Raw genomic sequence first — 15,554 nt, forward strand, 5'->3', positions numbered from 1 at the left:
TGCTGACATGCCGTAACGCCAATAACTTACCTATGGTCTATTACACATATAAAAGACATTGAAAAACAAACTTCATCCCATTTCAGATGCCCTTGTTGCCATTTGTTTGCTGCAGTGTTTGCATGGCCTTCAAGGACCTTCCCCCTCCAGTGAATTGTTATTAAATATTACAATTACTGTGCAAAACTGCCGGTCTGTTAAGAATTTAAAAAAAAAAAAATTATGAATAACGCATCCCATTTGTATTGCTTAAAGAAAAAAATAAGCCAAAATAAATATTTTGGAAAAAAACTAATTCCTGGAAGGTGAAGATGGTAAAAGTCACAAAGATGGAGGCTTGGCCACCTTTTAAGTCATGTACAGTCTCACATTCTTCCGTCTGCTTGAACAAAAACCGTCCACAACACAAGGCGAGTCATCGGAGTCAGCAGGCAGAGAAGACACAGGCTGTCCATCCCACCATGGGGGAGCTTCTTCTGCTCAGTGGAGGACAACAAAGTGCTGCCCTTTCATAGCTCTACCTTGGACCAATCCTGAGGGCTTCAAAGCCCAAAGCAGTTTATATGAGAACACTGGACACCGGCACCTTGGTGGAGCGTCCTCGTTTTGGGACCACAATTCTGTCTTCAGGGCTGTCATCTTCTGTTTCAAGGCCTGGGGGAAAACACAAGGAGCAATTAAGTGTCAGCCTGGCCCAGGTAGCAGACTGCAAAATGCTTTGCCTGAGGAATACAGTTCCATCCTGGTTTATCATTGACAAAGGTTCAATCTTATCCAATAAGGATGAAAGAAGAAAATGGTGGCACACCACCATGGAATCCAATGAAGAAAAGTCCCTTTATTCACATAAGTGGTAGAAGGTAGAGCAGGGTAGGACAGTAGACGCATTTCACACGACTGCAACGTGCTTGTTCTCTACCTGTGAACAAGCATGTAGCAGTCGTGTGAAACGCGTCTACTGTCCTACCCTGCTGTACCTTGTACCCCTTTGGTGAATAAAGGAACTTTTTTTCATTGGATTCCGTGGTGGTGTGCGACCATTTTATTCTTTCATGCTTCTCCTGGTGGGGAGCCGAGGTTCAGCACCCACCTTGAATTGTGGACTTTGACTGGTCTGAGCGGTGTTCTCTCTCGTCATTATCCAATAAGGAGACCACAAAAAAGGAAAGGCTGGGTGACTGCGTAAGCACTAAAACTTTGGGTTTGTTTTCTGGAATACAGCACCCTGGGATTTTATCTTTAAAGGAAAATGTAGACATTAGCCACATCACATTCCTGCTGCCAGATTGCTAAAAAGGTAAAAATGGCTTTGGTCTGCTTCATAAGATCTAAACTGATGTATATACCTTTTTTTTTTTTTTTTAACCACTTGCCTACTAGGCCTATTTTTGACATTTGGTGTTTATAAGCTAAAATCAGTTGTTTTTGCTAGAAAACTACTTAGAACCCCCAAACATTATATATTTTTTTTTTAGCGAAGACCCTAGAGAATAAAATGGAGATTATTGTAATATTTATCACACCGTATTTGCGCAGCGGTCTTCCAAACGCAATTGTTTTGGAAAAAATTCACTTTTTTTAATATAAAAAAATAAGAATCCAGTAAAGTTAGCCCAATTTTTTTCCATAATGTGAAAGATAATGTTACGCCGAGTAAATAGATAACCAACATGTCATGCTTCAAAATTGCGCACGCTCACGGAATGGCGACGAACTTTGGTACTTAAAAATCCCCATAGGCGACAGTTTAAAAATTTCTACAGGTTGCCATCTTAGAGTTACAGCGGAGGCTCAAATTATTGCTCTCACACTAACGATCGCGGCAATACCTCACATGTGTGGTTTGAACACCGTTTACATATGTGGGCGGGGTTTCCGTGTGCGTTCGCTTCTGCGCGCGAGCTAACGGGGACAGGGCACTTTCATTTTTTTTTTTTTCACTATTTATTTTATTTATTATTTTTTATTTTTACACCGTTTTTAAAAAAAAATAAAAATTGATCATTTTTATTTCTAATACAAGGAATGTAAACATTCCTTGTAATAGAAATAGGCACGACAGGACACGACAGGACCTCTTTTTTGTGAGATCTGGGGTCAAAAAGTCCTCAGATCTCACAAGTACACTAATAAAAATAGAAAGGAAAAAAAAAAAAAAAAAAAGACAAAAAAAAAAAAGGGGACCTTTAAGCCGGTTGCTCGGCAACGACGTTTGCCGTCGCTCCGGTCCTCCAAGACAATAGAGTCGAGTGAGGGCAAGCTTGCCCTGACTCGACATCCTGTCTGTGAGGATCCGGGACCCGATCGTTTTCCCCGCTGCCGGCGGGTCCGGTAAGCGGGGAAGAGGACCGGGACGCGGCGGGAGGGGGGGCACCCCTTCTGCCATCCCGGAGGGTGATCTCGCGGCGAATCCACCGCTGGGACCACCCTTATCGGAAAGCTGATCACCTGCAGTTTAAAAAAATACCAGGGTTATGGCAGCTATCTGCTGCCATAACACCGGTATTTAGCTTTAAACTCAGGACGTATATATACTATTGCCGGATGGGAGGTGGTTAATATTCTCTTACAATCATTAAAGAGCAATTACAGTCCACTTCTTAACTACAGGTAAGGCTATAAGGCGGCTAACCTGTAGGTACAGTGAATATCTCCTAAACTTGCACTGTTTAGGAGATATTCACACTGCATGCAGCCCATGCACTATGAAGGGACGGTATACCTGTGCTATACCTTTAGAGCTCCGTGCTGGGACCAGGGCTCCTGCGCACATGCAAGGGAGTGATGTCATCGCAGCCCTGGCCATTCATACAGCCGGAGTCTGGGAACCCGGAAGAATGACCAGGTGAAGATGGAAGCTCTGGGAAACCGTGACAGCATGACAGGGCTGCACTGGTAGGTTCTGTGTCCTGATAAATCTGTTATAATGTGCTAGTATGCGGTGCATGTTAGTACATTATGACTTAAACCTGCAGGAGGACCAATTTTTTTTTTTGTGGCGGTTTACTACAGTTTTAAGTACAGTGGGCACCCATTTGCAAATCTTACTTGCCTCTCTAATGAGAAATCCCAGCACTTGCTACACATTAGTAGGCTTACTGTGTATACTCGGGTCATTTTAAACCCGCCTACCGCCAATCTGACTCTGCTTTTAAAAAAAAAAAAAAAAAAAGAAGGGGATCTGTTTCTCTTCCTTCCAGCGCAGGGGTAAATAAACTTAAAGCGGAGTTCCGGGCACAGAAATGATTTTTTGATGAACATACCCCCGGGACAGTCAGGGCTAGCACATTCCACAATGGCTAGCCTCTGATCTGTCCCGGTTCGCACTTACCTTTTAGAAGAAATACTTACTTAGAAAATTTCTTCCACAGCGTTTCCATCTCTGTTGTGGGCAGCTGAAGCCGGCGCGGTCCTCTTCTCCGTCTTCTTCCGCGTCTTCGTGTCCCAGAATGCACTGCACCGGCCCCTCTCGTCACTTCCGGTGCGGCGCCGCATTCCTAAACAGCTTCTGAGCATGCCCAGAAGCTGTTTAGCAGGGGAATGCGGCGTCGCCCGGAAATGACGAGCGGGGCCGGTGCCGTCGCATTGATTCCTGGGAGCGATGACGTTTAGCTCCCAGGAATCATCGCGAGGCAGGAAGTGACGGGGTGAGCCGCAGCTCCGAGGGAGGAAGCAGTCAGAGGTGAGTATTTACGATCTTCAATAAAAAGGTGAGTAAACAAAAAAAATAAAAATTACTATCCAATTCCTTTTCAGGTGAGCTCTACCTAGCGGAGGGGCACAAAAAAAAAACATGGGAGCAACATGGGAGAAATCAAAGCTCATCGAGCACAGTGTCGCCTGATTTAAACCTCTAATTGCCGTACCACTGTGTCGCAATTGTGTGCATTGCACAGAAATTATGGGTTTACAGGAGTTGTAAAATCAGAAGGTTTTTTTTATCCTAATACATTCTAAGCATTAAGATAAAAAGCCTTCTGTGTGCAGCAGCCCCCCCCCAACATTTACCCGAGGTCCCTCTCTGTTCAGCGATGTCCACAAGTGTCTCAGCCGTCCGAGATTCTCCCTCCTGACAGGCTGAGACACAGCAATGGCCCCATTGGCTGCCACTGCTGTCAAATTCAGCAAGCCAATCAGGGGAGAGAGAGGGCGTGGCTCCGTGTCTGAATGGACACAGGGAGCTGTAACTCGGCTCGGGTGCCCCCATAGTAAACTGCTTGCTGTGGGAGCACTGAACAGGTGGGAGGGATTTGAGAAGAGGAGGATCCGGCCTGCTCTGTACAACAGAGCAGGTAAGTATAACATGTTTGGTATTTTTATAGGAAAAAAAACCGAGACTTTACAATCACTTTAAATCAAGTGGTGAGGAGGCAGCATATCTCCCCTCACCACCTGTCAAACACACTCAGACCACTTTTTAGGGGAGCAGCAGTGCCTGCTGCACTTGTGAATAAGCTCTTAGTTGCAATAGGCAGTGGCACCCTTAGTGCTGGTTCACACGTAAAGTTGTAAAACCCTGAGGTTGAGTTGCAGTTTTACCGTCCCCAATTCCCTACCCCCAACCCCCTTAATCTACTGAGGCAGAAGTCAAAAGGTGTATATATGCCACAGCAGGAATTGAGCCCCCTGTTGCTTTTGCTGGGCGCTACCGCCTGCCAATTGCGACCCATTCAAGTAAATGAACCGTTACTTTTCTACGCCCGAGTTTTGGTGTGCTTTCAGAAAGTACACCAAATCTGCAGGATATAATAGAAGTCTATGGCTAAGCGCAGAAAACCTGCAGGAAAGCTGCAGGTACACTGCACTGCACCCATGGTGTGGGTAAACAGCAGCACATCAGTGTGAAAGCAGCCCTATACTATATGCCCAGTGTATTGCCTCACACTGACCTGAAGATCTCTTCTTTCCTGCTGCTGGCACCACTCTGGAGACCGCTAGCCGGAATAAAAGGTGGAGTGCAGCTGGCATCAATCCTCATGGGACAGGAGCCGGCACTACAGAAGAGACACCCACGTAAGTGGCTCTTGCTCCCTACTACAGCTCCAACTACAAGTAGTACCTCTGCATTGCACTCTATTTGATGTTCTGGGATGGCGGGTCATTAAAGCGGGGTTCCACCCTAAAAAATAATTTTTACCTCTAAATACCCCCAGGTAGTCAGGACTAGTGCATTTAAGCAAGGATAGCCTCTGAACTGTCCCCTGTTTCACTTACCTGTAAGAAGAAATACTTACCTTGAAAATGTCTAGTCCAGTGCTGCAATCTCAGATGTGGGCAGCTGAAGCTGGAGTGTCCCTCTTCGGTGACGTCGGAGTCCCAGAATGCCCTGCACCGGCCCTGCTTGTCACTGCCGGGGCAGGCGCATCATCCCTGAACAGCTTCTCAGCTGTTCAGCAGGGAATGACGCACCTGCACCGAAGTGACGAGTGACTCTGGTGCAGGCGCATTGACTCCTGGGATTGATGACGCTCATCTCCCAGGAGTCAATGCAAGGAGGAAGTGACGTTGGGAGCCGTGTCCGCAGAGGGAGGAAGAGGAAGGAAGGTAAGTAGATTTTCATAAAAAACAAGGTAAGTGAAAAAAAAAAAATTGTAATTATCCAATTCTTTTTCAGGTATTTTAAAGTCAGCGGACGGTGCAAAAATTTTTTTTCAGGGTGGAACTCTGCTTTAAGCTCAGACTGTGATCTACCAGTCGCTGACCCCGGCTCTAGCGGATCGGAGGGCAGACGATCCAGCCTATAGAGCAGAGCAGAGCAGGCTGTGTCTGCTCTGCATAAACAGAGCGGTAATGGACCTGTCATCCGCCTGCCCTGCTACGATCAGCGGACAGATCCCCAGTTTAGCAAACCGGAGTCAGAGTCTGGCCCTGTGTGAAAGGGGCATTAATCTCAGCACATAAAACAAGCTATAGGCCAACCTTGAGAAAGTAACTCCGCCCTCTTTCGGTCCTTCTCGATGAATAGGGCAGTGGCCAGGAAGAAAGCTCCACCGATTGCCCCTACGAATGAGCACAGCATGAGTGCATACTCCAGGCTGCGGAACTTCAGGAGGTAGGAGTCTGGCTTACCGCGTTGTACGGCATCAGATATCTGGAGTATAAAGACAGGCCGATGAGTGGATGAGATTGATCACATGATCATTTGGAAAACAAAGTGAGATAAAGATACGACTTACCACCCCGATGAGGTAGGGGCTCCCGGCATCACCCAGCAGGTGGGATACCATGATCTGCAAGGCCTCGGCTGTGGAACGCCTTGTGGGGATCACTACATACTAAAGGGAAGAGCGGAAGTCAGGAAAAAGGAGAGACTTGGGTTATGCTTCAAACAATTATATATGTCTAAAAGTTTTGTCTAAATGTTCACATACTGTGTCATGGTTTGTAAACAACTACTTTAATCTAGAACCAACCACAGCTGTGTAATAGCTGTCCTCCAATCCTATTCAATACAACAAGATCTGTAAAAGATTGAATGTGTGTAGACAACATCTCCACATATGTCTTGGGTGAATGACTTTAGCAGTAGAGACGATCGTCTTAAACAAATTGTTCTAAGTCTCCCGCACCTGTACTTCTTTATCAGTGTCCGCTTGCAAGCAGATATAGGAGGAGTCCCTTATAGTGCAGGTGCACATCTCTTCCATGTAAGGAGTAAGTATCTCCAATGGTTTAGAGAGAGTGTATTTATCCTTTTTATGGATAGTGTAGGACCCACTGACAATGGGGTACTTTGACGTAGTGGTGGGCTTGAGCACGATTATGGCCATATGGTGGGACCAAATCCCCATTTTTACTTTTTTTGATCAGGTTTTAGTTGCCTTGTTATATTTGATAGTTACTTCTATTGCATGTGTGCGCTATTCTCTATAGTCTCCCGTGAGATAAACATGGTGTCGAGGATGTTTTCTTAGTACATAAGCACACACAAAAGATGCAGGACCATTTGGGTGTCATTTCATGTTTGTGAGTAGCCTACTCCGGGTGATCGGGTGTCAGTGTTACAGTAAGTCACATCTATTTACTGAATAACCCAAACATTGGGGCTTTAGAGTGTAATTGCACCTTAGTTGCAGATAAACCTATGTTGTCACAACCTCAGCCCCTTCACCTGCAAGTCTTATACCTCCCTGTCTTTTATGCTGGGCTTGGACATGCACAAGAAACTCCCCCATGCAATCCTTTGGAAAGCTCTTACTCTGCTGAGATTTTAACAAGCAGCTTGGCAGCTTAGTGATTAAATCTCACTGTATCAGGGACAGGCGAGTGGAAGACTTGCAGAAGGCGTGTGTGGGAGGCATGCCATGCAAGAAATAGGTTTAGTTTAACTTTGTGGAACTGTGGTCAAACTGCGGACATTCAAATATTTACCTGTAAAGCTTTACATTTATTTAAAACACTGACCCCTTTATTTACAGGCACTGTGGAGCAATACATCCTTAAAGTCCCCTAAGTCAGGTCCCAGCACTCTGCTCTCTGCTCTATCCCTCCTTCCCGTGCGCTCTTCAGGTTTACATTTGAGATTAGAATGGTGTCAAATCAGCGCTTGGAAGAGGGGAGCATAGGGAGCTGAGCTGATGAGTCACAACTGGGGTGGGGTAGCTGTGGAGTTACTGGGCGAGCTGGGCTACTGCTTCATTGCTATAAGGGACAAGCTGAGCCGCTAAAAAAAAGTGAAGTGCTTCTGCTGTAAATTTTGAGGATGAATAGCTTCACAGTGTCTACAGCTACAGAGGTCAGTGAGCCCATTCACTTCTTGTTATAAATATGTAGACCTTTCAATGCCCATAGCTTGGTCACAGTGTTACTTTAAAGCAAACTGAGGAATGAAATAAACTTTGCATTGAGAACAGTTAAACCCATGTGGCCATCACTTACCAGTAAGATATCAGCGACGATGGCCCAGTTCAGGGACAGAAGAGTTTCTCCAATGAATATAAATATCTGTGAAGGGAGAGGACCAAACAGTTAGAGAAACAGCTAGAAATAAAGCAAGATAGTAAGAGTCAGAGCAGAACATAAAAACGGTCAGCAGCAGCATTAGAAGCAGAACCCTTTGCTGTTATATGGGATTACACCAGAATATATTTAGAAGAAGAATCAAAAGGTCGACTATTTCCCGGCCAAAAAGTTTGCCATCATTTCTCCACATTGTAGAATTACTTACATAGGTGGCTACAAGGCTGGTGTCTGCAAAGACCAAGGAGAGGTACAGGAAAGGGGCGGAGCCAAGTAGACCGCAGGCACAGACTATAGGATCACCGCGAGGGTTTATTTTACGGTAACGTTTACTAATTTCCACTCCAGATGCCACACCCAACAGCCCGGTCACCACTGTGATGCCCCCGAAGAGAAAGCTGTGAAGTCAATGAAAAGGTGACTGTGTTAGAAAAAAATAAATAAATAAAAGAAATAAGTTGGTTCTACAAATCTTCTGTACATGATTTAGAAGAAGGATGTCTTTACCTGTCTTTATAGTTACATATAGGTTGGTCACACTGCTGATCCTCGTACAGTACAGCCCGAGCCCGCATCAGGTAGGTGGGGGCCCAGAGAGCCAGGGCGCCGGTGACAAACGCCACGGTGGTAAATCCGAACGTGGACAGAACAAAGCTACGGCTGAAACGGAAATAAGAGGAGGATAAATAGAGACTTCTACAAGGCAAACATTAACATCAATTTTTTTTTTTTTACATCATCTCTACATAATCCTCTAAAGCAGGGATTCCCAAACTACGGCCCTGCAGTTTCAGAACTACACATCCCATGAGGCATTGTAAAATCCTGACATTCACATACATGACTAGGCATGATGGGAATTGTAGTTCCTGAACCACTGCAGGGCTGTAGTTTGGGAATCCCTGCTCTAAAGCTATGTTTTTCCTTTATATCCTTTATGTCAGCTGTTCTCAACCACCTTTCCCACCTCCCACCTCTTGCATCGCAAAGACAGTTGCTGTTGTCAGGTAGAGCAGCTGCCACCCTGGGCTGGAAAGAGGAGTGTTACAGTACCAGGCATTGTTCCATTAGGTATCACAAGGAAGCGCTGTAAATCAATGCCTCCCGCAATGCAGATCAGTAGTGCCCCCAACAATCACCCACAGTGGCCTGCGGTGCCCCTCATCACCCACCTGCAGGGATTACCAACCTCCCACAGCGCTGCCCAGTCGCTGCAGTGTCCCTAAACTTGCCGCAGTGCCTCCTCAGAGCAGAGCCTTCAGCCCCCATAATGCCCCCCAACCTCCACAATGCCTTTCAGTCTCCCGTGACCCCCAACCTGCCACAGTGCCTCCTCAGCCTGATGCAGAGCCTTCAGTCCCCATAGTGCCCCCATAATGCCCCCCAACCTCCACAATGCCCTTCAGTCTCCCGTGACCCCCAACCTGCCGCAGTGCCCCCATCCCCACACCCGCAGTTGTGCCCTCCAGTCTCCCACAGTTCCCCTACAAAGTACCCATGGGGGGGCCACCAGCACCCAAAGTTGCCCCATTCAGAAACTACACCCCCTACAGGGCTAAAAGTCTGCTGCAAGCTCCCTACAAAAGTTATGCCCATGTTAGTAATGGCAGCCAACTAGAAAGTAGATTACAAACTTGTAGACATTAAAAAAGGAGATATAGTAGCGCCAAACACTAGATAAAAATGTCAGATAAAAATGTCCAATAAAAAGTCCAATATGTCCAATAGATGGAGAAGGAGAGGTAGAAAACAAGATCCCAATTCCCAACGGTGCAGTTTAGATGGAGCCAACACCCAGCCGTGATGTACACACTAACTGCTTACCAGATGATGTAAAGATAGAGGGCGATGTATGTGCTCAAACAATTTGACCAGGAAGGGATATGCCACAAGAACTGTTCATAAAAAACACAACTCCAATGTACCTCAACGAAAGAAGGACGACAACAGTGCAGACTGCATGGATTGACATTTATTGAATAAAAAGAATCATACTCACAAACTTGCGCATGTAAAGAGCATATCAATAGGAAGATACCGCGGTGAATAAGGCGCGCTGTTTGTTCCGAGGTCACCTGACGCGTGTCGTCAGAATAATTGACATCATTAGAGGCGGACCTAGCTGGAACGTCAGCATGCATAAATAAGACCTAACCAGAAGCGACGAAAGCGGCACGCTGTGGGCACTCTGCATTTAAGGGGGCACGCTGTGGGCACTCTGCATTTAAGGGGGCACGCTGTGGGCACTCTAAAGTTGTTGTTGTTAATATTTTTTTGCAACTTAATTCTGAATAAAACATTTAACAGTGTAATTTTATGAGATATTTTACGAGGGCGTGTTTAGGGGCAGAGCAGGGTAGGGTTTGGGTGGGGCAACAAGTGGTGAGTAACTCTTAAGGCCTGGCTAGTAGCTCATGACTTGAAATTATGAGCCCTGCTCTACTAGATAAAAAAACATCCACCCTGGTTGCTGGCCCTAGCCCTCTATAGTAGTCACCCACTGTATTGAACAGCCTTCAGAACCAATGGTGGGGCACGGAGGGCCAAGGGGTAGTGGGGGGTCTTAAAAGTTAGAAATTTGCTATTGGCATATCAAATTACCTTGTGGTGCTCTGCAGGTGGTCAAAGCTGACATTTGGATAAACAATGCAACAAGCCAATACTTACTTTTTCAGCAGCTCCTTGATGTCTGACAACCATGAAGTGTGGGTGAGGGATCTTTCAGATTTCCTCTCCACAGCCCCCCTAGGAGGTTCCTTCACAAAAAAGATTAGCAGCAGAACAGCTATAAGGCCCAGTCCTGGGGTGACCTGAAAATACCAAGAAACAGCAAACATTGGCAACAAGACAGGGAGACTATGACAAAGGCACTTCACAACATTTATAAGCCACTTGTTGACCAGTAAATTGCAAATGTGTAGGATTAACGTGCATCTGTAGCCAATTCAATGCAGCCCCTTGCAGTAATTCATTTCCACCAGTAGATGTCGCCATCATTCAACCCACTTCTCTGAGCCCAGACTGTTATGGACACACATATCGGAGTTTTGGATAGTGTGGAAGGAATAGAACCCCTGTCAGGATGTACTGCTATCCGCTAACTTTGAGGAAGGGCCTAGGTAATGTGATGAGGACTGACTGAGCATTGTTACTCCAATACATTATAACACAACCAGTATCGATATGCTGTCTCCTATTGCAACCATTTAATTATTCTATTATTGTTTAACCTCCATAGCGGTATTCATGAGTGTTGCGCGGGGGTTAATTTTCAGTACCAAAAGCGGTAACCCCGAGCCACACTCATCTTCCCTGCGATCCCCCGCCATCCTCCCCGCCGTCCTGCAGGCATCCTCACACTCTCTCCCCACTGTGTGCTCAGCTGATGCTGGCACCTGCCTTCCGGTTCCCTTACCTGCGAGTGTTGCGATGCAGGGGGGTGGAACCGGCGGCAAATTAAAAAATGTGAATACACTAAATGACATGATAGAAAGCTGTGATCCTAACGGATTACACTGTATTATCCCATTTCACCACAGGATTTCACCTGGTGACTTTTCCAGTGCCCTGCCTGTGCTTTTCCAGTGCTTTGTGACTGGGGGTGATCAAAGGGGTTAAATGTATGCCTAAAGTTCTTGCTGACTGTGTGTGTGTGTGGGGGGGGGGGGGGGGGTTCTGTGACAGGCACCGAGAGATTGCGGTTTCAGCTTAGCTGAAACTGATGATCTCTCCCTGCCTGTGTGACAGAAGATCCGCCTGCTTTGCTTACATAAGCAGGCGGGTCTTTGATCAGTTTCCTTGACGATTGCGGGAGGGCAGCGGCAATCGCGGCCGAAACCACGTGCACGATATCAGGTAGTAATACACGATTTTGCGCAGCCGATCCGCCCTGCCGCAGTAATACTACGGTGGGCAGTCGGCAAGTGGTTAAGTAAATGATTTTTTATTTTTTCTTGGATTTAATATAAAGTATGTATTTTATATAATTTTGATTATCCCTCCTTTGCAGCTTCAAAGTCCAGTTTTTTTTTCTCTTTACGCAACCATGGATGATGGCCATATGGATCACTATTTTTCTATATAAAAATGAACAGGCTTCAGACGGATACCGTCACTGATATAAAACCAGCTTTAATAAAATAAAGAGAAGATTCACAACATACAGTCTCACCTATCCACAGGACAAGCAAGACTATAGGATGTGAATCCTCTATTATATAAAAGCTAATTTTACATCATTATTTTTTTATTAATCTTTTATTATGTGTAATAAAATATTTTTTTTTAATTCTGTCTGGTAGTAAATAAATAACATGTAATCACTGATTTGTTTGCATGAATGCTGTGATGTAGCGCACTCACAGTAAAAATCTTATTTTTCCTGGAAGCAGCGAAGAGTACAAAGTTTTAAACCTTTATAATGAACTTTGACCGCAAAAACCCTCCCAGAGATTGGCCTGTCAACTCACCCGTAGCGCCCAATGCCAGTCTCCAGCCGCCGCTTTGGTCACCTGGGATCCTGCAATGTAGCCGAGGCCGCTGTGCAAAAAAAAAAAAAAATAGGACTTGAAATTTTTGTTGTGCACCAACAACACGTCATAATACAGCCAGACCACCAAATACAATTAAAGGGGATGTAAACCCTAAAAATAACTTCTCTTATACGCTCAGTTAAAGCTTCCATTGAAAGTGTTTGATTAGATCTGTTCCATAAGTGTTAAAAAATACCTGCTGATGCTCCCAGATATCCAGTGAGCTTATAGGTTTCTATGTGCCCCGTATCTGCTGCACTCTTCTTCAGAGAAGAGAGGTGTACTGTATTCATAACACACTTCCTGTTTTGGGGTGAAAAAAAGTCACCCTAGGACAAGAAGTGTGGTGCTGGAAGGCTCACCAGGTAAAAATAAAGGAGAGGAAGCCAAAAAAAAAAAAAAAAAAAGAAAAGCAAGTCCAAACAACACCCCCCCCCCCCCCCCATCTTGGGGTGACAATGCTGCTCCTTCATAAATGCAATACAGTAATTGTTGTCACCCTAAGACAGGAAGTGTGTTACTGGAAGGCTCACCAGATGAACATAAAGGAGAGGAAGCTTGAAAAAAATAAAAAAGTCCTAACACACTTCCTGTCTTGGGGTGACAACGCTGCTCTTAATAGAAACAATACAGTAAGTGTTGTCACACTAGGACAGGAAGTGTGTTACTGGAAGGCTCTCCAGATGAAAATAAAGGAGATGAAGCCTGAAGAAAAAAAAAAGAAAAAGAAGAAAAGTCCTACCACACTTCCTGTCTTGGGGTGACAACGCTGCTCCTTCATAGAAAAAATACAGTAAGTGTTGTCACCCTAGGACAGAAAGTGTGTTACTGGAAGGCTCTCCAGATGAAAATAAAGGAGAGCAAGCCTGAAAAAAAAAAAAAAAAGTCCTAACACTTCCTCTTTTGGGGGTGACAATGCTGCTTGTCTATAGATTAAATACAGTAAGTGTTGTCACCGTAGGACAGGAAGTGTGCTACTAAAAGGCTCACCAGATGAAAAAAAAAAAGAAGGGGAAGCCTGAAAAAAAAGAAAAAAAAAAAAGAAAAAAAAGTCCTAACACACTTTCTGTCTTGGGGTGACAACGCTGCTCCTTTATAGAAACAAAACAGTAAGTGTTGTCACCCTAGGGCAGAAAGTGTGTTACTGAAAGGCTCACCAGATACAAATAAAGGAGAGGAAGCCTGAAAAAAAAAAAAAAGAAAAGTCCTAACACACTTCCTGTCTTGGGGTGACAATGCTGCTTGTCCACAGATTAAATACAGTAAGTTTTGTCATTGTAGGACAGGAAGTGTGCTACTAAAAGGCTCACCAGATGAAAATAAAGAAGGGGAAGCCTGAAAAAAAGTCCTAACACTTCCTGTCTTGGGGTAACAATGCTGCTCCTTTATAGAAACAATACAGTAAGTGTTGTCACCCTAGGGCAGAAAGTGTGTTACTGAAAGGCTCACCAGATACAAATAAAGGAGAGGAAGCCTGAAAAAAATAAGAAAAGTCCTAACACTTCCTGTTTTGGAGGGGACAATGCTGTTTGTCCATACATTAAATACAGTAAGTGTTGTCACCGTAGGACAGGAAGTGTGCTACTAAAAGGCTCACCAGATGAAAATAAAGGAGAGGAAGCCTGAAAAAAAAAAAGAAAAGTCCTAACACACTTCCTGTCTTGGGGTGACAACGCTTCTCCTTCATAGATGCAATACAGTAAGTGTGTTACTGGAAGGCTTACCAGATGAAAATAAAGGAGAGGAAGCCTGGAAAAAAAAAAAAGAAAAGTCCTAACACACTTCCTGTCTTGGGGTGACAACGCTGCTCCTTTATAGAAACAATACAGCAAGTGTTGTCTCCCTAGAACAGGAAGTATGCTACTATAAAGGCTCACCAGATGAAAATGAAGGAAAGGAAGCCTGAAAAAAAAAAAAAAAAAAATGGCAACATCAAAAAAAAGTCCTAACACTTCCTGTCTTGGGGTGACAACGCTGCTTCTTCATAAATGCAATACAGTAAGTGTTGTCACCCTAGGACAGAAAATGTGTTACTGGAAGGCTCACCAGATGAAAATAAAGGAGAGGAACCCTGAAAAAAAAATGGCAACATCACATCCAAGAAGTCCTTGGGTATAGATATACTTTAAATGATAAATGCACTTTGAAACAAAATGCCATTACCCTTATTGCCTCCTTCCCTTGACCTAACCCGACTCCACCTCCACAATGCATACTTACCACTGATAGCTGCCAGCCCCTGTTTATTTACATCCAGTGGTGGAAGTCTTCGCTGTCCTGGCTGCACCGACACATTATAGGCCAATAGCCTTCTACTGAACGGTCTCTGATCTTCTCTGACCTCAGGACACAGCCCCTATTGTGCAGGCATGGACATGACAATGAAGATTTGCAGCACTGGATGTAAACAAACAGCAGACCCATGGCCATCAGATGGAGAGAAGATTGCATCTATGGAGGATGGGTTTATTTTAGGTCAGGAGAAGGATGCAAAAAGTATAAATTCACTTTGTTTTGAAGTGCACTTATCCTTTAAAGTTAACCCCGTGTAAAGATCCCTATTAGCTATTGTACTGTCTCTAAGATGAAAGCTCTCACTGAAGCCTATTGAGTGTTCTTCAAATACCTAACTTTTATTAAACTTTAGAAGAAACTTTACAGAGTTTCTAAAAGCAGCGCCCCTCCCGCCCCCAAGGTGTTTACAGTACACAGACTCACCAGCCAACAGGGATGGCGAAGTAGAAAATGGAGAGCATTCGGCTGCGCTGGTCTGCCACAAAGAGGTCGGCGATGATGGTGGGGGCGATGGTGGAATAACTGGCTTCTCCAACTCCAACCATGCCTCGTGTGAAAAGGAACAGGGGGTAATACTGAGAAAAAGAGAAAGGCATCAGTGAGAACAGGGAAGGAATATCATCGCACTTCACAGGGCGCTGGCATTTCCACATAAGCGGCAGGAAAATGACATTCTGCCTATTTTTTTACCTTTATGTGAAATCATTTATTTTAAATCCCACCAGCTTATAAAAGCATTGCTAAGTCTCCCATAAAGTGCCATTCCCA

At 44.8% G+C, this 15,554-nt stretch overlaps 1 protein-coding gene across 2 annotated transcripts in view; it reads right to left on the reverse strand.

The window, feature by feature from the left end:
* Positions 1-202: 202 nt before the first annotated feature.
* SPNS1 (SPNS lysolipid transporter 1, lysophospholipid) overlaps positions 203-15,554 on the reverse strand; it is a 45,486-nt gene continuing 30,134 nt past the window's right edge. For both annotated transcript variants that reach the window (XM_082262294.1, XM_082262295.1), the window contains 9 exons: positions 15,210-15,361; positions 12,429-12,498; positions 10,627-10,769; positions 8,467-8,619; positions 8,168-8,357; positions 7,879-7,944; positions 6,177-6,275; positions 5,920-6,091; positions 203-654 (listed from right to left, as the gene is read on the reverse strand). In XM_082262294.1, the coding sequence (XP_082118420.1) occupies positions 560-654; positions 5,920-6,091; positions 6,177-6,275; positions 7,879-7,944; positions 8,168-8,357; positions 8,467-8,619; positions 10,627-10,769; positions 12,429-12,498; positions 15,210-15,361 (1,140 nt within the window). In that variant the 3' untranslated portion in view covers positions 203-559. The remainder of the gene's footprint in view (positions 655-5,919; positions 6,092-6,176; positions 6,276-7,878; positions 7,945-8,167; positions 8,358-8,466; positions 8,620-10,626; positions 10,770-12,428; positions 12,499-15,209; positions 15,362-15,554) is intronic.

The sequence above is a fragment of the Pelophylax lessonae genome (assembly GCF_965119305.1).
Source record: "Pelophylax lessonae genome assembly, chromosome: 6".
Taxonomy (NCBI): Eukaryota; Metazoa; Chordata; class Amphibia; order Anura; family Ranidae; genus Pelophylax; species Pelophylax lessonae.